Below are 25,989 nucleotides of genomic sequence, written 5' to 3'. Positions count from 1 at the left end.
TGACTTAATTTTTACTCTTGACAGAATTATAAAAAGACATACTTGTAAGTAAACAGAACTGGATCAGTGAACGTCTGCCTCAATAACTTGTTTTAGCCCACAAGAGAAACAACTTGTCAATCTGAATATTATGTAATGGCCCAGATCAAAAGGGATGAAAGTCTGTTTGTAAGTTTTAAAGTATTTGGGATTTTTTGTTGCAAAAATTGTCCCATACTTCTGCATACAACAGAAGCAACAAAATCTTTGTTACTAAACTTTTAATACCTCCATTTGTTTGCCATGTGGAAGTTAGTGGAAAACAATGAGAAAATTGATCTAGTTTTGATTACAGTCAATGGGGAAGTACAGCCCCATTATGAGAAGTACCTAGGGATGAATGATCATGAAATAATAGAGTTGATAGTAATTAGAAAAGGAAAGAAAGAAAATGTTAATGTAGAGATGGTGAACTTCAATAAGGCAGGGGTCAATAAACACCAAAAAAATAGGTAAACTGGTATGGAGGAAAAAAAATTGAGAGTTGTCAGTTTCTTAACAATACTGTTGAAGAGCACAAAAGCAAATTGTTTCAATACGAAGGAAATATTAAATATGTGGCAACAGCAGCAAGTCTGTATCACGCATTCTTTGGTGAAATGGAATCTGTAAGGAAATATAAAAAAGGAGAAACTAATGAAATTGCACAAACAGGGATGGGAAGAGAGAAACTTGTAGAAAAAATGTAATTAGCAAAAGACATCAGGGACAAAAAAAGAATAATTCTATAATGCTTTGTCAGCAAAAAATTTTTTTACAAAATCAAGAAATAACTGAACAGATTAAAGGGAACATTAAGCTATCAGCAGGTGTTACCAAGATAGCTGGAGTATTTAATAGCTGTTTTGCCTGAATCTCCCTAAGAAGGTCAGCTGCAATCAGATGACAAATGCAAAAAGTTCTAGAACAAATAAACTATTTATTAGCACTTAGAAGCTAAAAAGACAATAAGTAAAAGTCAGCATAGATTTGTCAGGCACAAGTCACATCAGAGGCAACTAAATTTGTTCTATTACATGGGAATGTGCCTCATGCCTTAACAGAAGAGAAGCATTAAACTTGATATGGTAAAGTGGGCCGATACAGACTAGATGAAACTACTGTAAAGAGGCAGGAAAACTGGTGGAAAAACTGATACAGAGTATTATCTCTGCTGAAAGGATGCAATGAGTAGGATTTTTTTTTTTTTAAACATTTTTGCAGCATTATTTTGATGGGCAGAAATAAACTGAATTCAGTAAAGCAGTGAGGTTTAGCTACCTTTACAATAGCTCTTTTTTACTAGTAAATGCATAACTTCAAAAATTACACTTTCAAAGGCATGATATAAATTTTTTCTGAAAATAAGCTTGAAGAATTCACAAAGTATGAAAAAGGATAAATAAATTTCAGCATGATTTTTTTCTCTAGAAAGTTTATGTTTAAACATGTAAAGGTTGTATTCTGCCTGCATCTTAAACCAGAATAGATGTTTCTAGCACTATTTTACCAGTTACTCTATTTTACTCCACTGGGATTTAAAAAGTTTTTTGTCGTCTAGAAATATCCATAATTATGGAGAGTGAATAGAACAAAAAAGAAATTCTGATGGGATTGAATTTGAAAAACTGGGGCCTAGTCAATAATTATGCACGGGAAATAGTGTCATGCAGATTTCTGCTTGTAACTCCTCCATCTATCTACTTACTGTGTCTGTGCCATGCCCGTTACAGTAACAATCACCTCACCACTGGAGATTTTGGAAGATGTGGTAAGTATCCATGGTAGCGTTGATAGCTTTGACAGAGGAAGTCCATGTGTTCATTTCTCATACAGAATATACTCAAGACGTTTTTGTTGTGAGACCAGATTTTCTCTACAGTGTCTGGAGAAGGCATATGTTTGCTGATGATGTCCTCTCTTTAATACATAGCATTATGAGAAGGCCTTACTATCTTTCAGCTGGTCTATTCTGTCAGAATGCACCACTACCTGGGTTTTTTTATTTGTTTCTTTCTGCATAGCGTTTTTTCTTGTTGTCATGTTATCTTGGTATTGCATTCTATGGAGTACAAGGATGGTCCATTCTGACATGCAGACAGTTAAGCAGATGCATCAGATTAGCTACCTGGGAGAAATAAGAGATTGACTGGGCATGCAGAGACAGAATTAGAAAAGCAAAAGCTCAGCTGGAGTTGAATGTAGAGAGGGAGAGAAAGACACACATGCACACGTGGTTTCTGTAGGTACATTGGCAGCAAATGGAAGACAAAGGAAAACACAGCCCAAATACGCAGCAGGGCAGTGTATGATGTGGCATGAGGAAAAGGTAACTAAGTACAGCGGCTGTTTTAAGTAATGAATATTTTCAGCTTAAACAATTGTAGTAGTAGCAACAGGTGGCTGTACATATTTTTAGGTATAAATTTACAGTGGAGGTTGGCGGCTAAGTGCATTTACAATGACATGGTAATGAAACTCTTAAGATTTTGTGTCGATGTTGGGTTTTTGTAATATAGGCACACGGACAGACATTGGAAGTACATTCTTTGGTTTGCATTGTGCAGTACTCAAAAGTTTAGTTGCTCCTAATTCGCTGCTCTTGTGCCATCTGCCTTATAATCAGCTCTTCACTTACAAGATCACATACTCTTCAGTGAGCACATACTGCACATTGTATTTTCTCCTTCCTGCTTATAGGACACTCTCTTAATTGTTAACATTTATTATTCCATTCTAAGTAAAAAAAAAAAAAAAGTAACTATTTTTGCAATGTCTTCATAGTATTATCTTTATTTTGGTTTTGGAAACAAAGAAACAGAGGAATTCCTTAGGAGTTTTTCAGAATATTGCATTCTTTTTCTTCAATTTATGTGTAACAAGGTTACCCAGAAGCGATCACATAGAACAAATTAAGAAAGTATCTATGGATAGGTAGATGTGACTCATCTTAAACTCAGTGGGAACTGCTTTGCTATTGTAGTGTTTCTCTGTATGATACTCCCAACACATCTTGTTAAGAGATTGATACGATTATATTCTGAGAAATATTAAATGTACAGTGTGTCTAAAAAGCCTATATTATAGACATGCAACCTAAAGCTAGAAAAGTTTAAAGTTAATGAAAATGTACTCTGGAAATGTTACTTGAGGAACTGTGAAGGATGGGAAGTACAGTAATACACTCTTCCCCATGTTATCTTGTAGTGCCCCAGGAAACATGTGAGAAAGCTTACTTAAGCTGAAAGTTAGCCAAAAAAAAAAAAAAAAAAAAAAAAAGATGGGATGCAATAGAAAAAAAGATGTTACTTTTTTATTCTGTGGTTTTCCCTTGGGGAGATAGCAGAGAAGAGGAAAGAAGAGGCAGAAACTATCCTAACCAAAGATGTTCCTATCAGAAATTAATATTCCAGTTTACCCAGGAAAGGTGGAAGCCAACTGAGATGCTGACAAAGCCATGGGGGATACTTAGTATGATCTTCATGGTGCATTCTGTGGATCCATATTATTGTCACTTTTCTCAGTACTGCAGATGGTTTTTAAGTAAGCATCTTATTTTATCTGTAAATACTTTCTAGGTAAAAATGATTGTTAGTGATCAGAATCTAAACTTGTCTCACCCAGAAGTGTGGCAGATATTTAAAACTTAGAGTACTGGAGCATATTTAGTAGCTGTCTGGTTCCTCAGCACTTTGTTAGTAGGGTATGCAGGGGAAATAGAGCGTTCATCCAGAGAAGCTATGCAAACAGAAGAATTGGGAGGAAAAGAAATGTCTTCCGCTGGCAGAGGAAAGTTTTATGGCATGTGCAGTATGGTAGCGGTGAGTAAGTCTATACTCAGAAGGTCACTAGGGAACTTGCATTATATCCAACTCCCTATTTTGTCACATAAAAAGTCAAGTATAAGTTTGTCAATTTTTCCTGCACATTTTTTTTCCTGTTACAAATCCTTAGGATGCTCTGAATCGATCAGAAATAATTTTGTCACATAAAAAGGCAAGTTTAGGTTTGTAAGTTTTTCCTGCATGTTTTTTTTCCTGTTATGAATCCTTAGGATGCTCTGAATCAATCAGAAATAATCATCAAGAAGTTTTCAAAGCCCCTATTGTCATCTGACTTGGTATACGAGAATTCTTCTGAAGATTAAGAGTTTGGATTCAGATGTCTATGGCTGAACTGGAAGCCTATCTGTATCACTCTCGAACAAAACTGAGTTTGTTCTAGTAAGTGTGATACTCCATTAAATAAGAAGGATCAAATAACATTACAAAAGGCACCAATTTTCACTAATCCATTTAATTATTTTCTAGCTGCTCGCTATGCCTTGGATTATTTTCAATGCTATAGAGAAGGCAAAACAAGATGGGTGTATCTTCTACTGAAATGCAATTGGAATGATGCTTATCAAATAATAGTTGGTTTCGTTCTGGTTTTTGTTTTTTGGGTTGTTTTTTTTTTTTTTTAAATCATGTAATTGACATATCTTATATGGGGCCTGTCCAAATAACAGGAAGATACGAAAAAGGATGAAAGGATATAAAACTGGAAAAAAAATAGGTGGTTGTTCAGTGTTGGTAAGGACTACTGTCTATTCCTCATGTGAGGGTACACATAGATGCATCACGTAGACCTTGTGTTCTGTGTGTTTCAATATGATTTGTTCTACAGTTTTGTAGTGTCTAGGCAGCTTTGAGGGAGTTTATGAATGCTGTCAGTTAGAGGTCGAGGAAAGAGTTAAGCAGAGAAATAAATGCACCTGCAAATGCAGAACCACATATTCCTTCTGCTTAAGTACTTCCCAGCTGGACTCTTAAGACTCATAATGCGTGGAAAATTTCTGGGGATCATAGATGACAATCAGGTTTACAGGACATATATAAATCTGTATACTAATGACCCATTTCTCATACAGTACAATGAAATGAGAGGAAAGATGCTGCACAGTTATTGACCTTGAAAGCTATGACTAGTTCTCATGTATGCAAATTTCTGCACTTTTTCTGGAGGACTCTCATTTCCATAATGCCTCTCTGAGTGTACTAGTACAGAGCACAATATTCTACCCACTGAGTTTTTTCATATTTCTTTTTTTTTTTTTTTATTCTGTTTCTCCAGGACCTAATCAAATAGTTATCTAAGCTTTTCACCTTTCAACTTTTTTTTTATGTTGTTTCTCTCAAACTGTTTCTTTCATTTCCTTTTGCAGGCGTCCATCCTTCAATAATTTACTGTTAAGTTAAATTTATTTTTTCTCTTCAGATCTTTGTTCTTTCTCTTTGTTATCAGTATAAGAGAAACATCCAGATGGAATTGGTAGAATTTCTTCCTCTGATTACCATTTAAAATAATTTGATTTGGAAAATAAAATACACATTTTTTAAGGGGAAAGAGAAAGAAAAAAAGAATAATGGAATTAAAATCATTCATGAGAACCAATCTGGGAGCATGAAGCACTGCAATGAGAGAGGAATGCAGGAAAGGCACAGTAAGAGTGTAGTAATAATTTGGGTGGTTATTAACTTGGACTGGTCAGCTTTTCACACCTTTGTTTTTTTACTCTATAATAAATTGTGCCTTTGGGCTTTATGTAAATGACATACTCCTTGAGAAGCTGGCGTCTCGTGGCCTGGATAAGTGCACTATTCACTGGGTGAAAAACTGGCTGGATGGCCGAGCCCAGAGGGTAGTGGTGAATGGGGTGAAATCCAGTTGGCGGCGGCTCACGAGTGGTGTTCCCCAGGGCTCGGTGTTGGGCCCTGTTCTGTTTAATATCTTTATTGATGATTTGGATGAGGGGATCGAGTGCACCCTCAGCAAGTTTGCAGACGACACCAAGTTGGGAGGCAGGGTCGATCTGCTTGAGGGTAGGGAGGCTCTACAGAGAGATCTGGACAGGCTGGATCGATGGGCTGAGGCCAATCGTATGAAGTTCAACAAGGCCAAGTGCCGGGTCCTGCACTTCGGTCACGGCAACCCCACGCAGCGCTACAGGTTTGGGGAAGAGTGGCTGGAAGGCTGCCTGGCAGAGAAAGACCTGGGGGTGCTGGTTGACAGCCGGCTGAATATGAGCCAGCAGTGTGCCCAGGTGGCCAAGAAGGCCAATCGCATCCCGGCCTGTATCAGGAACAGCCTGGCCAGCAGGAGCAGGGAGGTGATTGTTCCCCTGTCCTCGGCACTGGTGAGGCCGCACCTCGGGTCCTGTGTTCAGTTTTGGGCCCCTCACTACAGGAAAGACATGGAGGTGCTGGAGCGTGTCCAGAGAAGGGCAACCACGTTGGTGAGGGGCCTGGAGCACAAGTCTTATGAGGAGCGGCTGAGGGAACTGGGGCTGTTTAGTCTGGAGAAAAGAGGAGGCTGAGGGGAGACCTTATCGCTCTCTACAACTACCTGAAAGGGGGTTGTAGTGAGGTGGGTGCTGGTCTCTTCTGTCAGGTGGCTGGAGATAGGATGAGAGGAAATGGTCTCAAGTTGGGGCAAGGGACATTTAGGTTAGATATTAGGAAAAATTTTTTTACTGAGAGGGTTGTCAAACATTGGAATGGGCTGCCCAGGGAAGTGGTTGAGTCACCATCCCTGAAGATATTCAAAAAGCGAGTGGACAGGGTACTCCAGGGCATGGTTTAGGGGGCATGGTTAATGGTTGGATTCGATGATCTTGAAGGTCTTTTCCAACCGAAATGATTCTATGATTCTATGACATTACGCTGTTTAACTGTAACCTTACACAATGAACACATACCATGTTATTATGATACTTTTTTTCTTATTACTTAAGTGATAAATGTAGACATGACTGGAGATAGTGTGCTCAGACTTTCAGGTACGGGGGCAGGGTATGATTTGCTACCAAGAGATGTTTGCTGTAATGTAAGATGCCTGTCCAAAATTTTGTATTGAAATACTGCATACTACCAGAGTATACTTCATTCTTTTATACTATAGGTTGATATCCTGATATGCATCATAAGCATAAATCATTTGCACGCTAATGTAAGGAAAGAGACAGCAAATGCTCATACAAAAAACAATCAGAGGTACAGAATAAAAAAAAGGGAGTAACAAAATACGTATTTTTATAAGCCAAACATCTGCCTCGGCCCCTCCCTCTCCCTCCTTAAAACAAATAATCCCAAAGGTATATATTAAAATAAATGGTCTGTGGTCCATGTTATATAGTAGACAAGATTGAATTATTATAATGATCCCATCTGCTCTTAAAATTAATCTGTTAGATATAAGTCTTTTCTACTGTATTATATCAGCTGGTAGTTTCCTAGCAGCATCATGATGGAAGCTGATCTCGAGTAGAGATTGCAATTAGAAAAGATATGTTGGCAGAATATTTCCCCCCCAGAGATTCCACTTAGAATTCCAAATTTCACACTGTTCCTCTTTGCCTAGGACAGTAAGACACAGGATGGAGAAGCACGTGTTTGCTCTGAAGCAAGACTTTTCCCTCAGTGGTTAATTTATAACTGCTTGTAGCTTTTCTAAGGCAAATCAGCATTTACTGGTTAGGTGCATTACAGAGAAAGTCCTTATTCCTTTAGAAAAAACCATCTGAAGTTCATGAAGCAGCTTCATTGCCTCATTCTTTTCTCTTGCTTCTTTGATTCTTACCTCAGACTATGTGGACGTATTAACAAGGTTAACAGCTAGCCCTTTACAAAGCATCTCGTGTTTTGTTGAGATGCCTTTTCACATTCTTTTCCTTCTCACTGAAGGATAAAATTGTAATCTGTTCTTTCTCAGCAGATGGCTAGGTAAAACACATGCAGAAATGTGAGAAAACAGAGACCCACAGTGATTTTTAAAATAGTAGAAATGTAGAAGCATATCTTCTACCCAGCTGCCAATTTTCAGTACAGTGCTAGGAATTTGGTAATTTTGAAACATCTATTTTTGTGTTAAAATTGAAAAGCAATAGGCAAAATGAGAGAAAACACAACCTTGCCCTTAATGCTGTTGCTAATAGGTGATATGGAAAGATGGTTTTCATGGGAATGTTCTGAATTTGTGGGTGGATGTTGGAGAGAATGTGAGTAGTACAGTCTGTCTCCCATCTTCTGTTTTAAGAATTTAGCGCCATTGACAAAGCAGCTCTCAGGAGAGAAATATGATTTGGAAATATGGACTAAAAAAAATGCCATTAATCTATATCATGATAGTTGGAATTAGCTATTCTGAAGTTATCGAACATAAAATCACCTGCCCCTTTTTTCAAGGCTGAATCAAAAAATTTTAAGTGGCAATGTTTTGTTGTTAATACTGCTCTACACTTGTGGTTGGGTAGTAACTGCAGAAGTAATGTAGATAGCGATTTCCCGTTTGTAACTCATCTCATGATCTTGAGATACTTTCCAACCAAATTCTTTTACCTGATAAAAATTAGCAGACAAATACATAAAAGTTTAAGATATTAAAGGTGTAAAAATACTAGAGAACAACATGATCATAATTTTAAATGTATTGTCTCCTTGGCCTCATGAACAGGTTGATTTCCACTGCATGATCAAACTCTTTTTGGTTTGACCAGTGTGTGAGTGTGTTAAAAAGGAAGAGTTTTCTCAAGCTACTACTCACTTGTACAGTAGTATCTCTAAACTTCCATTACTTCTTCTAAGTGTTATTGAATTGATAGAGGTCATGATACTGCCTGGGGGGGGGGGGGGGGCTGTAAAAAGAAAATGTTTGTGACAGCGTCTAGATAGACTAGAATAAAATCCACCACTTTGAAACACTGAATTTAGAAATGATGAATTTGTAGGGGAGTTGATTTTCACTTTTTCTATAGTACGAGTTTTCTCTGACACAGTATTCCAAATTCGGATGTCAGAATACTAATCTGTATGCCAAGTTGCTGGAGGTAACCTTGACAAATTTGACAGGAATCCTTCATCTCTTTGTGTATTTATTGATGACAGTTAGTTCCATGGTTCTCATCATCATTTAGTCATATTTTCTTGACTTTTAAACTGTCAATAGGAATGTATATCAGTGGCTCAATAATGTTAGCAAGAACAGTGGAGCTAAAATTACATCATGTTTACACATGTCTTCTTGAATAATTTTCTTGTAATGCTTCCTAATATAGACAATTATCATCATCTGGAACTTTCATTTTAAACCCTAAGCAAACTTCTGGAAAAGCGATAGCAAATTTTCCACAAGTTCTATCTGAGTAGAGGTTTGAGTCCCCTCAAAGCTCTGATAGGCAGGATCAGTGTGCTTAATGGCAGAACACCTGTGCAGAACAACTCTACGTGCTCCAAGCCAGAGTTGGAGAGACTGTATGCATTCTAGAAATCAGATGCTGCTTGGGTAGAGAATGGTAAAGGGCTTGGAGGGGTATGGACAGGTAAAGAATAAACAGGAAGATAGGCATTAATAAAGGTCAGAAGAAGGGAAGACAGGTATCACTGGGTAGATTAATATGGTTGAAGTTGAATAGCTGAAAAAGAAATGAAGTTAGTAATGTTGAAAGATTCACATTAAAAGCTGTGGCAAAAAAAGTCTGGCTGCATTCTCTCCCAGAGTGCAGAACTGACCTTAAGATCCCTTTTTCTACATTGCTTCTCTCTTTAGGTAATAGCTCTGGGAGCACTATGATAATGTATGTGTCTTTACCCCTGTTAATTGCTTTAAAATATTATCATGTTCCAGTATTGCCAGCTGCTATGTTAGGAAGAAGAAAATTATATTTTACTTTTATCGTGCAATTACATGCTAAACTTTCCATTTGTTATGTTTTTAATAGCAGCCTTCTCTTAGTTATTTTAAAATAGAAAAGTTATCTCATTCACTGTCGGTATAATGATTTGTCTACTGGGAAAAAATAACTTTGTATCATTCAGAATTATTTCTTTAATATTCAGAGAATTTTCTTAGGGATTAGGCTTACCAACTAATGAGGTTTTTCTTTTGCTTAGTCATGAAAAAAATCCATCTTTCTAATTTTTACCTCTTTTCTAGCAATCTGATCTGTTGGGATAGCTAATTCTCCATCAGTTCCTCCTATAGTTCAGTTTATTGTGTTAGTATTTCAAGGGAAGCATTTTTCTGACTTTCGGGCAATAGATAAATCCATAACAATAGTAACAAGGAGTATGTCAGTTCTTGATCCTGGTCAAGATGAACTTCCTTAAAAACATCAGCACATAAGCAAACATTAAGGAATATTGCTATCCACAGCAATGGCCCCTGGTTTTGGTCACTCATAGTTAACATGGAAAATATGTGGTTCTCTGAAGTCTATTGCACACATATGGCAGGGGACAAAGAGCCTTTCTGATATAATATATAACTTTTAGAAAATACAAGTTTGATCATCAGTGGAGACACATAAAATCTACAGAGTATTTTATATGGGATTTGCATGTGTGTGTGTATTTTTAAAAAAGGGCAAAGGAGGAGTAATGCCTCTTCAATTTCTCTACCAGTTGCTTCAGCTGACTCTCATTCCCTAGATCTCTCTCCCAAATCTGCATTTGCTTGGTTTCTTACTTATTTCCTGTTAATATTATCTATTTTAAAGAAACTATTACTATCTGGATTTTTATATGAAAGTTGCTGTAGAGAGGTAAGTGGTGTTATTAGAGAAGTTAATTCTTTCCAATAAAATTAAAAATACAAAGCTATTATAAAACAGGAGCTTTTATAAAAATCAATCTTAAATTTCTCACCACCACCACCCTCCTTCCCCCCCAAATTTTTTTCAGGTTGGGGATGAGATATGACATATTAATAGGCAGGGATACAGATTTTTCTACAGGGATATTTTGATTTTTTTAGTTGTTAACAGGAAGAAATCAGTTAGTTGCAGGTATTCAAACTACTTCTTCCCTTTTCCTGCTCAGAAAGAACAAAAATGTATCATGAACACATACAGCTAGAAGAGATTTTGCTGTCTCGACTGGCAGGGTGCAAATACACGTTAAAATGTTTAGGTGAACTACATAGCTCACAGAAAGCCTTTACAAGTAATTTCTGTCTGTAGGAAGGCTCAGTGTAATGAATACCACTCTTCATACCTGAGCTCTTCCTGTTGCAAAATTCACTGTCAAAACCCAGTTCTGTGTCTGAAATTGTCACGTGCAAAGCCAAGTAACAAGGATATGTGTGGTTTGTAGAGGAAGAATTAAATGAGACAACTGCTGTATTAGACCTCAGAACCATTTGCTTCTCCCGGGTTAGAGATGGTGATAAAATGCTTACTCTATAAAATACGTGGAATCCAAAATTAGACGTCTTCCCTACAGTTACGGTCAAAGCATTTCACATGTACCACGTGGCAGGGTTGGTCTGGCTTTCTTTTCATCAGTTAAAGTCACAATCAGTGGCAGGGACTAAGGAATCACACTATATGACTAAAGTCTCTTTTTTTTGGAAATAGAAACTTTTTCTAGCTAATGGAGAGGATTCCTTTCAGGAACACAAATATGTACCTTTCATGATGTAAATGACAAAAAAATACTAATGACAGTGTCAAAAGTTCAGGTGTGGCAGACTCATGAGAACCCAAGGAGAATGTAATCGGTGTTTAGCTACATTTCTCCTGCAAGCTTTAATAATGTTTTTAACATTGTGGTGGTTTTTCCTTGAATGTGGTAGAGAGAAATGACAGGTAGTTATTTTCACTATTTTCTGTTTCTATGGAAACCCAGTGTTTGCAGTAACAGTCTTACTGTAAGCTCTCTAATCCTCCCCTGGGGCTTCTAGCCAATGTGGTAACTTAATAATTCATGAGCATTAAGCCTGAATTTGCTGGGAAGCAAACTGTGTTGCTTAGAGTCGTTTTCTCAGAGCCAGATTAATTTCCCTCACAGATTTGGTGTTCTTTTCTCTAAGATGTCTTTATAAAATACACTCCATAAACCAAAGCAGTGTACTTTTCTTCACTTGTTTTTTGAAACTGGGGTTATTGCAGATCTGCTGGAGAAGGCAGCTCATGAAAGACCCCCGCTTCCCTCGCTGCCTTAAAAAAAAAAAAAAAGGGGGGGGGGGGGAAAGAAACTACACATGCACCATGAGCACTTGCCTGAAAAGGAAGACTTTAAATAGTGCATGAATCATTGTTCAAACAATACGCAAACTGAAGGTTCAGCAGAGGTGATCCCCCTGTCTCAGGGGTTTGGGAGTGACCACTATTGATGATGGATTGCTCAAATACTGCTGTGCCACGGGATCTAGTATACGTTGTTCGTTTACATTATAAATGGCAATTCAGTTCTTCACAGACGGTATCATTCTGTACATACGCTTTGACTTACTCTCACACTTCAACTGAGAACTGAAGACTCTTTCTGCGGAGTGCTGGGAGATTTTATTATTAGGTCAGTCTTACAGCAGCTGTAAGGACGTAGTTTTTTTTCCAAGAGAATGAACAAAAATTAGCAATTCTAAAAGGTCAACACGATTAACAGAAAATAAACTTGAAAAGCTTTTTACAGAAGATACTCCTAAATGGACTGCAAACAAATTGCTTAATCATCTCAGGAGTTCTGCCTTTTAAAGTACAATGGCAATATATAGATGCATTCTGAAATATTTTCACGAAAAGGAAGCTTTGCTAAAAGTATTTGTGATCTTTCCACAAAGTAGTATTTACAAGGGACTTCAGCTCTTAGGAGGAGCCAAAATTATTTACTGTTTGATCATAACTTTACTTTTCCATTTCTTCACATACTTACATAGGTGTCATGAACAGTTGTACTTCATTAGAAACCTTTTCTTTTATTGCTTAAATCATCTTTCAAGAGAAAAATCAACCCAGTATTTATGATAGCAGGAAATGACTGAAATTGATGTACACGCATGCTTTCTTCACAAATATGAGACCATCTGGTTGAAATAAAAGTTCAGAAGTCCTGATGTGAAACTTGTTTCCTTTTTAGAAAGTTCCTACAGGGTGTTCTCAAAAGCATCAGGATACGGTGCTGTCTCGTAGTGACCCATTTTGATCATTGAGCATAGTAATGTTTTTGCAGTTGACAAACACGGGATAGATTTTGATTAATTTGGCAAATGGAATGAAAATAAAATTCTATGTTTTCCCTAACCTTACATAAAGTTGTACAAGCATATATAAGAAGCCTCATATTGTAACTGTTACCTATATTGCAGGATGCAGCACAAATAAAAAGCCAGGGTGGTACAGCCAGGGTTTTTTCCTCTGCTACCACACAGGCAATTGGAGAGCAATAATTGCTTTCCTGAAAAATAGTAGCTTGTGGAAACTGTAAGGTTTAGAGACTGTAGTTCAATCCTCTCCCCCTCTCCCCCCTGTCCCATCTGCCCCCCACCAAACCCCAGGAATCTCTTTCATGGTGTTTCTCTGCTAACTTATGAATGTTTTGAAACAAGCCCCTTTTTTTGCAGCTTTAAGAAAATATGTTGGTCATATACAGGTCATTCCTATAATAATTTCTTGGTCAACGTATTGTCTTTGAAGAGTTTGGACACACAGTGGTAGAAAGAAAGCAGTATTTCATGGCATTGATGACGTAAACTGCCCAAAATGTGGTGTGCACAGCAAGACTGCAACATTTTGAAGGCAAGTGTTGGCAAGGTTTCTGTTGCTATAGAGAATGACTAGCTCATCCTGAGGTCTACCCTGGTTGACCTGGGCTTGCAGTGCATAGCGTTTATTCTCGAGATTTATCTGGGACAAAACCTGTACATTTTACAGTAACGTCTTAAAATGCTTATGACATTCATATGCCAACTCAATTTTTATTCTACAATTAATGTCAGGCATATTAGCATTCATTAAGAGACTAGAAGTGTTTGTTTTGGGCTTTTTGTGAGAAATTAATATCATGCTTATCACCATTGCTTAAATGGTAGGACAGTATGATGAAAGGAGGTGAATGGTGCTGGTTAGGCATGTCTTTGTATGTAGCTTATTCCTGCTAGCTGCTGTGACAGTATTTTCAGATTTTTTGTTCCTGAATTTTTATTTTGTACGCAGGTAGGGATTTACATGATACTAGAAGAGTGAGAAAGAAATGTAGGGAGACACTGAAAAAAGATCAAGGACTAAAACACAAGTTATTATAAGACCTTCTCTGCTACCACATGACCCTTTTCACTATGCACTGGTACATATGTCATGGGACCAATATATATTTTTAAAATAACCTTTATTCTTAGAAGGGAAAGGTCGAGTGCTAGATTCTGAAAACCCAGTTAAACACAGCTTTTGAGAAAAGACTGAGGTGTTTGTAAAAATGTTGGGGGTTTTCAGTGTTCGCCCAGTTGTTCTCTGGAAATAAGAAGCACTGAGGAGAATAACAAAAATGAGGGAACAGATTTGTACCTTTTCCCTTTTAGTGGCATATTGGAATGGAGAAGGTGAAGGAAGCATTTGTTTCTTGGAGAAATGGCTAGCAGACCATTATTTAATGCAAGGGAAAGGTACAAGATGTGAAGTTTCTTCTTAAGGGAATTGACACCCTGATGTGTCACTGTCTCTGCTTCAGAAAACCAATCTCCTATATATTGGTAAAGAATTTTTTAAAAAATCTGTGTTCTTTATCAACAGTTTCAAATTCAGACAGAAAATTTGTCTGCAGTCTCTCTACAGACTACCATTGCTTTGGTACTATGCATCTATTAATGCTGTACCTACATCCATAAATTGATACATAGTCAGGATTTTTGCCTCACAACTCCACGCTAATTAAACCCACCAGTGAGTTAATATGAGGGAGCTCACTAATCCATTCCAAGCTCTTTGCCAGGCCTTTTGTTGTCATCTTTGCATGTTATGCAAAAAAGGCCCCACAAACAACCTCAACAACAAAAACTCCCCACAGGCATAATGCCACTCCTGCTCACCCAACAGTAAATTTTGTCCCTGTTTGCCCCTTCCTTCATGCTGAAAATGTGATGTCCCAAACCATTGATTGCTTCCTTCCTTTTTGCAGAAAGAGATACCAGTTCAGTATGGTCCTGCTTTTCAGACAGTTAAAGGAAGCCAAGAAGTTGAGACACTATGCTGCTTTCATTTTTGTTCCTTTCAAGTAAAAGAACAAGAAGCTGTTTGACTTTTCTTATCAGAGCAATGTTTCTTATATTTGAGTAGCTTTAGCAATTACTAATGATGTGAGTGATTGTAAAACCTGACTTATTGCTGCACAAGAGGTGGTTTCACTGTGATGTGAGTTAGCGCAGGAGGAGATGTTGCAGTTAGAGTAATTGAAGATTGCTTATAGCATGTAGGAGCAAAAGGAATAAATAAGCTTTTGTTTCAGATACTGCTACTGGTGTGGCACATCTTAGGTCTGAACTCAACAAGGTAAAATGTTAATTTTTTTTCTCTGTTTTGGTGCACTTATCTCCGATTTTATGCAAGAGAGAACTGGTTTCAGTGTATTTTCAGAATAGCTGAAAATGAATTTTTGTTTTGTTTTGTTTTTCGACAGTAGTTTGATCAAGCAGTCAGATTGCATCAAATACTCAGTATCTCCCCATACTTTATTTCTATCACTCATTTGGCAATTATAACTACTGGGGTTTTAAATTTTCCTTATGATTTATTTGAGGGTTTTTTTAAACAGAGTAGCATGTGTCTGTTTTCTTAAAGCAATTAGAGCATATTCAATTATAATAAGAATAATGCTTAATGCATAAAAACATGGGCAATTATGTCCATATGAAATTTACTCAGATTTGATATTTTGATCTTACTAAACTGGACTTCAATGTTGTCTAGATTCTATGCATGCTTTTGTCTTTGTGCAGAAGATAAGTTTGAGGAATAGACACACTGAAGGCTGAACTCTTTCAAAAGAAGTAGCTCCCCAAATAAGAAATTGACTGAATTCCCGTGAAGTTTCTTGACCCTAAATGTGTGTATCTTTGTCTAAAAAAGGAACTATAATGATAGCTGAAGGCAGTGGATCTTCAGATCATTGAAAACGGGGTTATTCTTCCTGGTTTCCTTTGACATAGAAATAAATTCGCAGTTGTAAAATGGGGAGCATCTGACTAACTAGTTCATAACATGGGTCAACAGTGTAAAAAGGTTCAAGTCCCATTCCAGGATATGCTAACATTATCAGCACTAGTGAGACCTTAGTGGAATATTTAGACTCGTTTCTGTAAACTGTTCTTGAACAGTAATACCAAAGATTAGGGAAATTCTGGAGATGAGAAACAAAACTGTAAGTTTAGGAGAAATTACCTGCAAGGAAGGGTGGAAGAACTCAAGGTGGCTTAGTCTTTTAAGATTGCCTATTAGCACTGCTGTCTTTTCATTCTCCTTGTCCTGTCGGTGGATCTCTCCTTTGACAGAATGCCTCTTCATGTTCCACAGTTCCCAAATGCTGCGGTAGCCTCCAAGTCCCCTTAATTAGTTAGTGACACAAGCTCAAGAGGACTCAAGGGAGGATTGGAAATTAAAGGAAGGAATTGAAAGGTTGTTATGGAGGTAGCACGGAAATAAGGGAACAGTTGATGAATAGGCAGGTGAAAAAGACGGTGGTCTGCTTCATTTCTTGAAAAGCACTGGAATATGGGGACAGGAACCAGATTTTCTCTGTGGCTGTAACAAGAAAAAGGGTGAATTGCAAATTTTAAAAGATTACCACTTGTTAATGGAGTAAAACCTTGCAAGAGACTATCAAATGAGCCTCCAGAATATCTCTCTTTGGATGTTTTGAAAGCAGACTAAGCAATACAACTTTTGGTAATGAATCAAGTATAAATAGACAGCTCAAAGACTTGACAGTCCCTTCTCTGCCATTGTCAGAGGGACAGCCTGCACAGGATTCTGTGGCATACAGTATTGTATTCAACTTCAGTTACGAAAATGAAATGCTCATTAGTGCTGAAATAATTTTTCAAAGAAAACCTGTGTTGGGGAGTTCAAAAATATAAAACTTACTGGAGATTTAAAATATAATATGTAAAGTTATTTTTGAGATAAATGGAGGTAAAAGAGCAGTTATAACATTATTTCTTGAAGAATTTCAATTTAATGAATTTTAATTCTTAGATTCTTAAGTTATGTTATACAATGCATATATGCATTTGTATGGTACGTGCATATATTATAAATTACAATAAAGCTCATTCTCTAATAGTAAGTCTGTAAATGACTAGTTAGAATTTTTTAAGCTCGGCAGCCTGAATACTTCCCTGGGTTCAGTATATCCAGGACTATTAAACTCAAAAATACTGCTGCTATTCTTGAGCTTCACTTTGGTGTAAGCTGATAGTACATATCAGCAGGGTATTACCGTATGCTTTCTTTATTCTTCTATTTTTTCCCTAATTATCCACTACTGGACATTGTTGGAGACAGGACAGTAGGGTAAGATGGACCTTTCATATGGAGGGCTGTTGTTACGATTTGTCTTATTTTTGCCCTCAACTCAGTTTATCTGTGGACCAGCACCTTCTGCTTCTATAATATTGGATAGTAGTATATATTTTCTGTATTTTCATCCCAGAATTTGAAAATAGTCAGAAGTACATTTTTAAATTTCTCTTTTCTCTTTCTGTAAATCATTCTTCATCTTGCAGAAGAGCTTGGTGCTCTGCTAGTTGTTTGTTTTCCCTTCAGAACATCAGTCATCCTCTGAATTAAGAGAACCAGCCTTGATCTGACCACTGCACTGCAATGAAAGTGAAGGTATTCCAGGTGTTCGTTGTATAGGGTACAATAACTTCCAGGGATTTTTGCAATCAAATAGGAGTGAGCCAGCTTTGATTTACGCTTTGATTTTGGATGGACATCTTCACCAGTGAATACTTTTTCCCCTGCAGACGTGATTTATATTGCTCCTAATCTTCAACTGGCAGGCTGCTTGTTGTCTTGGTTGCTCCTGATCCTAGGCTGCATGTATTAGCTTTGTGTTCATCTGTTGCACCCCTGTTTGGTGGTCGGATTACATTCCCAGCAGCAGAAGTGAAAGAATAGTTTGCCAGAGATCTTGTTTGTATAGTATTGATCCATTTTATGCTCTTACCCTTAAAAATGGGACAGGGTTAATAGGCATATGGCATAGTAAGTATTTTTCAGTGTACTAATAGAGGGTGTTGGCAAATTTACATTTAACAAATAAATTACAATCATTTAATTATCATTGTTTCAAGTTCAGTTTTAAAGAGGACCAATGTTTATTTTATGCAAGTAACTTTTGTAGCTCTGTAGTTCATGATAGTTTTTTATTTGTTTTTTTTAAGGAATTTTACTTCTCTATGGAAGGAGACATGCTTTACAAATTATACTTGTAACAGAAGTGAAATGTATGTTACCTCCTAATCTTTCTAAATGAAAGATTTTACAGTTAAACTGATTCAAGGGTTAAAATTAAATGGATTTATTAAGACTAAAGTCTCCCTAAGCAGTGTTTTTGAAGGTGTTGGAAATACTGACGTTTATTGCTGTGGCTTGGAAAGAACATGGCTATAAGTTGATATCTCTTTAAATTACTACATATTTTTAATGATATAAAACATGAGTCCTGTTTGGAAATTGATGGTATAAAATTTATCTTCTGGTTTATTCCCTGTATTAACCAGAGCTTACCTGGTTAATCACTGTAACTGTCCTGCCTGCTCCTCTTCAGAAATTCATTGAATAGGGACAGCTGAATGCCAACAACTGTAACTGCCGCTAAATTAACATCTATTTCAGTTTGTGTTAATATTTAGAGTTCTACAGTGTAATTGCTCAGGTAGTGCTGGAGGTCCTGTTTGTGTGGCCCTTTCGCAGGAGCAACACAGGACTGCGGCAAACAGCTGGGAGGAGCAACCACTTTGGCCATCCTGCTTGAATTGCTTGCTACTATGTGTTTTCACAACCTTAATTAGTTACCAGCAAAGTAATGGGCACAAGACTGAGTTAATGATAAAGGTTAAGAATGTAATTAATGTGTTTTTATTGAAAATAGGTCTTATTTTGAAAATTCTGACCTTTTTTTTTATTTTCTATTAGGTAGATAGAGGTAAATATGAAGATGTAATATTGTAATGTAACTGTTCCTGTAATGTGCTGAAGTTTTAATATTGTACTGCACTCCACTTAATACATCATAAAATTCTTACTAAAAGATTAGATTATACCATGCCATTAAAGCGTTTGCTAAAACATTCTTAACTTACTAATTGACATCTCGGAAAGTAGTTCTAGGTAAAAAATCATCAAATACCTGTTTCTTGTGGGTTTCTTTGGGGCATGTTAGCTATCTCTGAGCTTATAAGCATCTGCTGCAAATTAATTACAATTATTACTGAATGAGGTTGTGGGATACGTGGAGATTGGAATAATAGTGAGTAACAGGGAGAGTGAAACAGCCAGAGAGCATGATATGGATTGCTTAGCAAGATAAACTTAGGCAAATAAACATGCAAAGGTGTGTAACAAGATGTATGAGTCATGCTTACAGAATTAGGGACCATTCTGAAAAAAGTAGCCATTCTGAAAATATATCAGTATTTATAATGGACAGGTTGCTTCAAATGAACTCAGAGCATAATGCTGTGCTAAAAAGGCTAATATATGATGTTTGATAAATTACAGTTAGGATTATTAGGGCCTTGATTTCATAAGTGTGAAATACACTTATGTGTGTATTTGTATTTATGGTGTAGGTGGTACCAGTACTAGACTGTTACAAACTTACATTTTTAGAACTATTCATGAAATGGTGTTGAAAAATTGCACTGTAGGTAAGTTCTATAAAATGATTCCAGCACTTTTTCTTGAATTTCTTAACAGCATTAAATTCCTTTCTTGTTTGGAGATATATTTGATTACATAATACAATTAATGACTGATATCACTACCCTGTAAGAAATCAGCTTTTCTAAAGGGCTCTTTAATGTACAGAACAAAGTGTAACAAAAAGCAGTGCCTAAACACTGAAGCCAGACATTCCCAAGCTGATGTTAACCCATGCCTTTTAACACTGGGGTTGAATAGCCTTTTGGAGCAAGCTGCCAAAGGAAGTAGTGTGTAGTCTACGTTTTCATATTTTTCAGGCCAACAGTGGATAATATGCTGGAAAATGTGTTTTAGTCAAATAAAGGTTACTGAAGTTGATACAGTCGTACTGGATAAAATTGAAAGGATCTGTGATATAATGGAAATGTAACTAGCAGATTTAATGGTGTGCTCTTGCTTTATTTCTGTGAATCTGTAGGAAGAAAATTCTGGTCAATACTTAGAGTGGTGTTGCACATCTAGTGAATAAATTACTCTTACTCAGCTAATTTATTTGTATACATAAATTCTCTGTCTGTCTTAAGAAATAATATCAATGTCCATGGTTTACCATCCATAGTAAGGATTATTTATTTTGCAGTCTGGCTATACACACTGTTTTTGCTGGTAAAAGGACTGTTTAATTTGATTGATAAGCAGTTCTATCAATTTAATCTTAATGTGTTTTGAATTAGTAAATTTCTTCTATAAATAGCATAGGTTGAAGAAGCTTGCTTAATTTGTATTCTTGTTACTTTTAGTTTTGAGTCGATTTTAATGAACTGAGTTTTACCAAAGGCAGTATATGCTTCAGCAAGCGTGCCTTAGCCTTTGCCTGAAGTACTTGTAATGTGTTCAAATCCTGTGCTTCATATATTCACATTATTTTAATGTTATTGCATCATGAATATGCATCAACATGATGTTTTCGCATGCAGAGTACTTGCTATTAAGTCTTCTATCCTATTCCATGTAATTTTATCTAGATCAGTGAATACTGCTTCATATGCTTTGGCAAATTAAAAAAATTATAATACCTAGTGCATCTTTTTAAAAAAAAAAACAAACATACCTACCTGTATTTTTATGTTGAAGTGTGTACGTGAAACTCTTGTTTATTTTTTTTAATATTGTTTGCTTTTTAGTGAGAGGTTTATGGTGAGGTTAAACAAGAACGGAGGCCCCAGGAATCCAGAGAAGATAGATCGAATGTGTGCACTTTTCACAGTACGTGTCTGTTCCCTTTCTTCTTCCCTTACATAGTATGATTGTAGATGTAGTCACCCTCAGGGGAAAAAAACCCAATTCTTCCTTTCCAATATATTGAGTAGAATGGAAGCTGTTTCTAAGTTTTGTTATGGTTATAACTAAATGTTAACATAAGGAGATGGACGTACTTCTAAACTATTTTTATGGCTAAGTAAATATTCTGAAGTACTCCTTCTAAGTGCATTTGTTCCTGCTTATATTTTGAAATTTTGACTATTTTCATTGCATGTACTATGCTCTTAGATAACAGGGCACGGGAAAAAGCTGCATTGGCCTGAATATAAAGCAAGGCACTTTTTTTCAGAATCAAAGTTAGCAAAACAAATACAACCACACACACACACAGAAGAACAGAAAATTCTCCAAATAGATTTTTGTCATGGCCCATTCCAGAGTCCGTGTAGCAGCCCCAAGTAGGTGGTGCAGCAGTAGCCTCCCAGGTCGACAGCACGGTGTGTGTGATGGAACAGAAAGACTGGGATGTGCTGCAGAAACAGCAGCCGAGTTGAGCTACAGAGGATTAGCTGTAATAAAGGAAACACTGTGACTTCCTACATTGCTACAGCAGGTCTGTGCAAATAGCTGCGCTGTCCTGACGCAAAGCAGATATGACCAACTGTACCAGCAGTCTTTAACCATCTGTGCCAGAAAGACAGGATAAGTAATATCCGTCTGTGGCTCCTACCAGATGATACCTCAGTTGGGAGTGAAATAGCCAGCTAAGAGTTACTTCCTTTTAATTCTTCAGACTCACCTCCCACCTAACTGCCTTCTTGTTTTATGGTTTTGGTTATGCCAAAATACTAGTCTCAAAACACTCAGGTTTTAATATTCATTCTGCACTGGTCTTAAGTTCTGTTAAAAATTGCCTCAGAATCATGTGTCAGACCATGATTTTATCTGTCACTTTGCAGAAAGAATATGGAAATCTAGAGACACTGAAACTTAACAGCTCATCACAGAATAACTGTAAGGAATTTTGGATCCCAAGCGTGATAAACACCTTCCATCGTGACTCACCTTTAGCTAGTGCACATGCTAGAATCTCTTTGGCAGAAGTATTTTTACCTCCAGTGAAGAAAAAAGATGGTGGACAGCTTTGGTATAAGCTTTAGTTCTGGCAGTGAAATCCTCTAAGGTCAAGCAGGGCTGGACACTGAAATAGGCATGGTTCCCAGCCTTTCCCTTTTATCCTCTAAGAAGATAGCTGAATTTCTCCTCTTAAGGAACAGAGCTTATCAACCCAGAGGTAAGGATGCTCAATTCTGCCTCCATCTGGCTATAAGAGATGCAGGTCAATCCAAAAATTGCACTGACATTGATGCTGACATCAGTAGCAGTTCTGGTTTTGATACCATCAGCGAAGTGCTACCAGCTGATTAAGTGTCAGCAGAGGTAACAGTGTCTTAGTATTGCTATTGGCACTGATGCCTCCACTGTTAGTAACTCAAACCCAAGATCTTTCTCTTCCAAGAGAAAGGTGGCCAGGGAGCAAACTTCAGCACTGGCATCTGGATCATGCAAAAAGGTTGAGTGTAAGATTAAGAATTGCTCTAAGGATTATTCACCAAAGGCAGCACAGACTGGTTCATATCAGGTTTGGCACTTTCTGGCCTCTGAGGTTCATCATTCTTAAAAAGATTTTCACCATCAAACTTCCCCATCTACACTGATGCTGCAATACTTAGGGTCATGTAACAACTGTCCTGTTTCACACTGTGTTACAAACAGTGTGAAACAGTTTTGCTCTGGTGACCTGCAAACCAGTCTTTACACGGTTTCAAAAACAGAAAAAGAATAATGATATGCTATGGCCAGGGACATCACAGTTCCAGAAGAGACCTGCTGCATATTATGAATGGGGCCAGCCTAGTCTAAAAGAGGCCAGCCCTGAGTATTGCAGACATGTGCCACTCTATAGCACCTATCCTTCTGACCAGAGATCACTCCCAAGTTACCTTTCTATTTAACTATACAAAAATACCAAAGCTGCTGCGCTATCGGCTCTCCAAGGTGCTTAGACTTGTTGTCTGTCACTCTCTCTGGAAGAATGTATACTCTACGTAACATGAATTATGATAATTGGGAAAATTATCTGTGCAAAAAAAATTACACAGTTCTGATACAATATTTTTCATCAATATATTCAAAGAACTTCCCAAAGTGTGTAGCAAAGGAGCAACAAATAATAGCTTTTTGAATAACCATTTTATCTGCAATGGTTCTATCTTATCATAATTTCTTAATTTTGAAATGCTTCCAAAATAAGATAGTTCTATGATTTTCAGGTTTGTTCCCAAGTTTGCGATACTGTTGACTTCATTTATTTCCTCACCCTCCCCACCACCCTGCAGAATCTTTCTAAAACTCTAACCTTTCCCAGAGGCAAGAAGCCCCATATCTTAGATAATTCAAGGTATCCCTGTCTCTTCCTGCTGTCTCTGTTGCTTCTAGGGGTTCAGCTGTCTCCTTGTGTAAGATATCAAAATTATGTGGGTTTTCTATTTAGAACTGCTGTCATATCATAGCAAAGGTGAGAAATTGCTTCCTCTGAAGATTAATGCTCACTCAAGCACACCTCAGCCTATGCACGCTTTAGAAACATTCCTGTGTCTGAATTCAAACGTAATTACACAGTATAAGCTTGCTATTTTTGTTAAATATCTTACTCTCTGTGGCCTATGAGATTGGCAACTGAATTTGGTAAAGCTGTTTAAATAACTAATTAGTGGCAGTCGGGTATCCTTGATTCCACTGTTTTGAGGGTGGTGGTGTTGGTGTTTGTTTTTTTCAACATACAGTTAAACCTTTATTGAAACCAGCATTGGAAAGACCTAACCATTATTATAGCGTAACTCTTTTCCATACCCAATATGGAGGAAAAAAAAGTAGCGGTGATTTTCTAAAAAGCCATGCAATTAGAATTATTATGAAATTATTTTGTTTATCATTTAAGAAGCTCAGAAGTATGTGGGAAATAAACCCCCTGTGGATGCAGTGCTAAGAACACCTTTCTGGAAATTGATTTATTTATATTTCATGCAAGCAAATAATAAACGTGGTTTGCCCTCTTCTGGGTCCTAAGTCATGTGCATGGATTTTCTGCAAAGAAATTCTCTAAAGACTTCCTCACGGGGTTGGGGTTTTTGATTGTTTGGTCCATGTCATAGTAAGAATTTCTCGCCTTGTAAAAAGCCTCTGCTGTACCAAATGAAATACAAGGCCATCTGGGCCCACATTTTTTGTCTTTTGACTGTGACACAGTATATTTTTTGTGAAATTGAAAAGCGACTAAAGTGTGAACCCAGCAATATGTGCATGCCCTACCATTTTCTGATATTTTGACAGCTGCCCTTTATAAAAATAGTTCTCTAAATTGCTGTTAATTAGAACTGGTAGTCTGATAGTATAATAAAATTCCCCAATCAAATCATGGATATTTTCAAAAATCTATTACTCTCTAGACTATTAAGTACTACCTCCAAGTTTTTTTGCTTTTGAAATGTATTGTCAGGCACTACTGAGATTAAAACTGTGTCAAATCCCTTCTTATCACGGAACTTCAATTTCACCAAGACATGCAAGATAAAGCCTACCATATGCTACACTGGTATGTTAGGTGATGAAGAAAGCCTAGAAAGTATGTTCCCTTATTTATGCAGCAGCAAAATAAGACTTGAAGAGAAAACACTGAGGAAGATTTATATAGCTTAATTCTTTGGCTTCAGAGAGACGTGATCTGCTAGCTGGTAAGCATACCAAACAGCGTATTTGCAACTCTCTGCCTATGCTGCCTAGGGAAATACAGTGCTCCTTTTAAACGGAGTAAGAAGATACAGCCATGAATTTATTACTTGCCTGCTGTAATTTAGCAATATAACGCTGTTTGAAAGGGACTGAAACTCCTCCTTAGAATAAATTCTCTTTATGCCTAGTTCTCAGTCACTGTGCACAGATTTTATTGTGCTATATGTCACTATAATCTGAAGTTTCGTGTTTATGTACATTGTCATCATAATCTCAGGTGTTGAGATTTGGTTTCTGAAGTCACACGGGAAAGAAATTTGCTGTATGATTTAAAGTTCATGTTTTAGCTTCCAGCAAAATACAATTTTTAATTTACTAAATTGTTTCAGACCAGGAATGACAGAACTTAGATGTCCACAGTTTAAAATTTCCTCTCCCCTTTATATAAAAATTGCATTATTTCCTTTTACAGTGTTTTTAATACCACTTAGTTGTGGTTTTTTAAAAAAGAAAAAATACAAGATTTTTATCTGAGATTTTTCAAGTTGATTTTTTGCATTGTATTTTCAAAAAAAATGTACTATTAGAAGGCCAAGCTACGTTTGTGCATAGACAAACCCACCAGTGTTGTTCTTCCCTTAGAACTGTACATTTTACAAGTGACCGTTACTGCTGGGTTGGATATCTTTATTCAATTGAAAAGGAAGAATAACTAGTGAAGAAACATGAACACATAGCTATCATCTCAAGTTGCTTGTAAAGTCATATGTAGAGCCCTAGAGCTGTTTTTAAAAAGCCTTATGTTGAAAACATTTTGTACAAACAAACAAAAAAAATAGTTTTAGAATGACGTGAGGTGATGTCAATTGCTTCAGTGTAAGGGGAGGAGTGAAGTGCACAACAGTAACTGAGCTTAAAACCTTCTTTTTGGATGTTTCTCTTTCACGTGCATACACACTTCACTCGCTCTCCCATGTTCTTAGGAACAATACATGAATCATTTGGCATTTCCAGTTGCTCTTCTCCTGAGAAATGGCTGGAGCGATGCCCTTTACGTTCGGGGAGAATTCGGAGGCCGTATGGCATAAATCAGTACATAACAATAAGATGGTAGCACTTCGCAGAGTGGAGAAAGAGAGGCGACAGCTGTTGCTGTAGAGCACAAGGAGCCTTTCTGCATCAGAGTCTAAAACACAAATGAATATTCTCACAGTACATATTACCTGTTTAAAATCTTGTCT

General features: G+C 37.0%; 1 protein-coding gene across 16 annotated transcripts in view; it reads left to right on the top strand.

Moving 5' to 3' along the window:
- The window catches only part of DOCK3 (dedicator of cytokinesis 3), a 229,496-nt gene that overhangs the window by 94,530 nt on the left and 108,977 nt on the right, over nt 1–25,989 (top strand). For all 16 annotated transcript variants that reach the window (XM_052776412.1, XM_052776406.1, XM_052776413.1 and 13 more), the window contains exon 10: nt 20,878–20,959. In XM_052776412.1, the coding sequence (XP_052632372.1) occupies nt 20,878–20,959 (82 nt within the window). The remainder of the gene's footprint in view (nt 1–20,877; nt 20,960–25,989) is intronic.

This window comes from Harpia harpyja, chromosome Z (assembly GCF_026419915.1).
Source record: "Harpia harpyja isolate bHarHar1 chromosome Z, bHarHar1 primary haplotype, whole genome shotgun sequence".
Taxonomy (NCBI): Eukaryota; Metazoa; Chordata; class Aves; order Accipitriformes; family Accipitridae; genus Harpia; species Harpia harpyja.
Note: the sequence above shows the minus strand (reverse complement) of the source record. Positions and strands in the feature narration are given on the sequence as shown.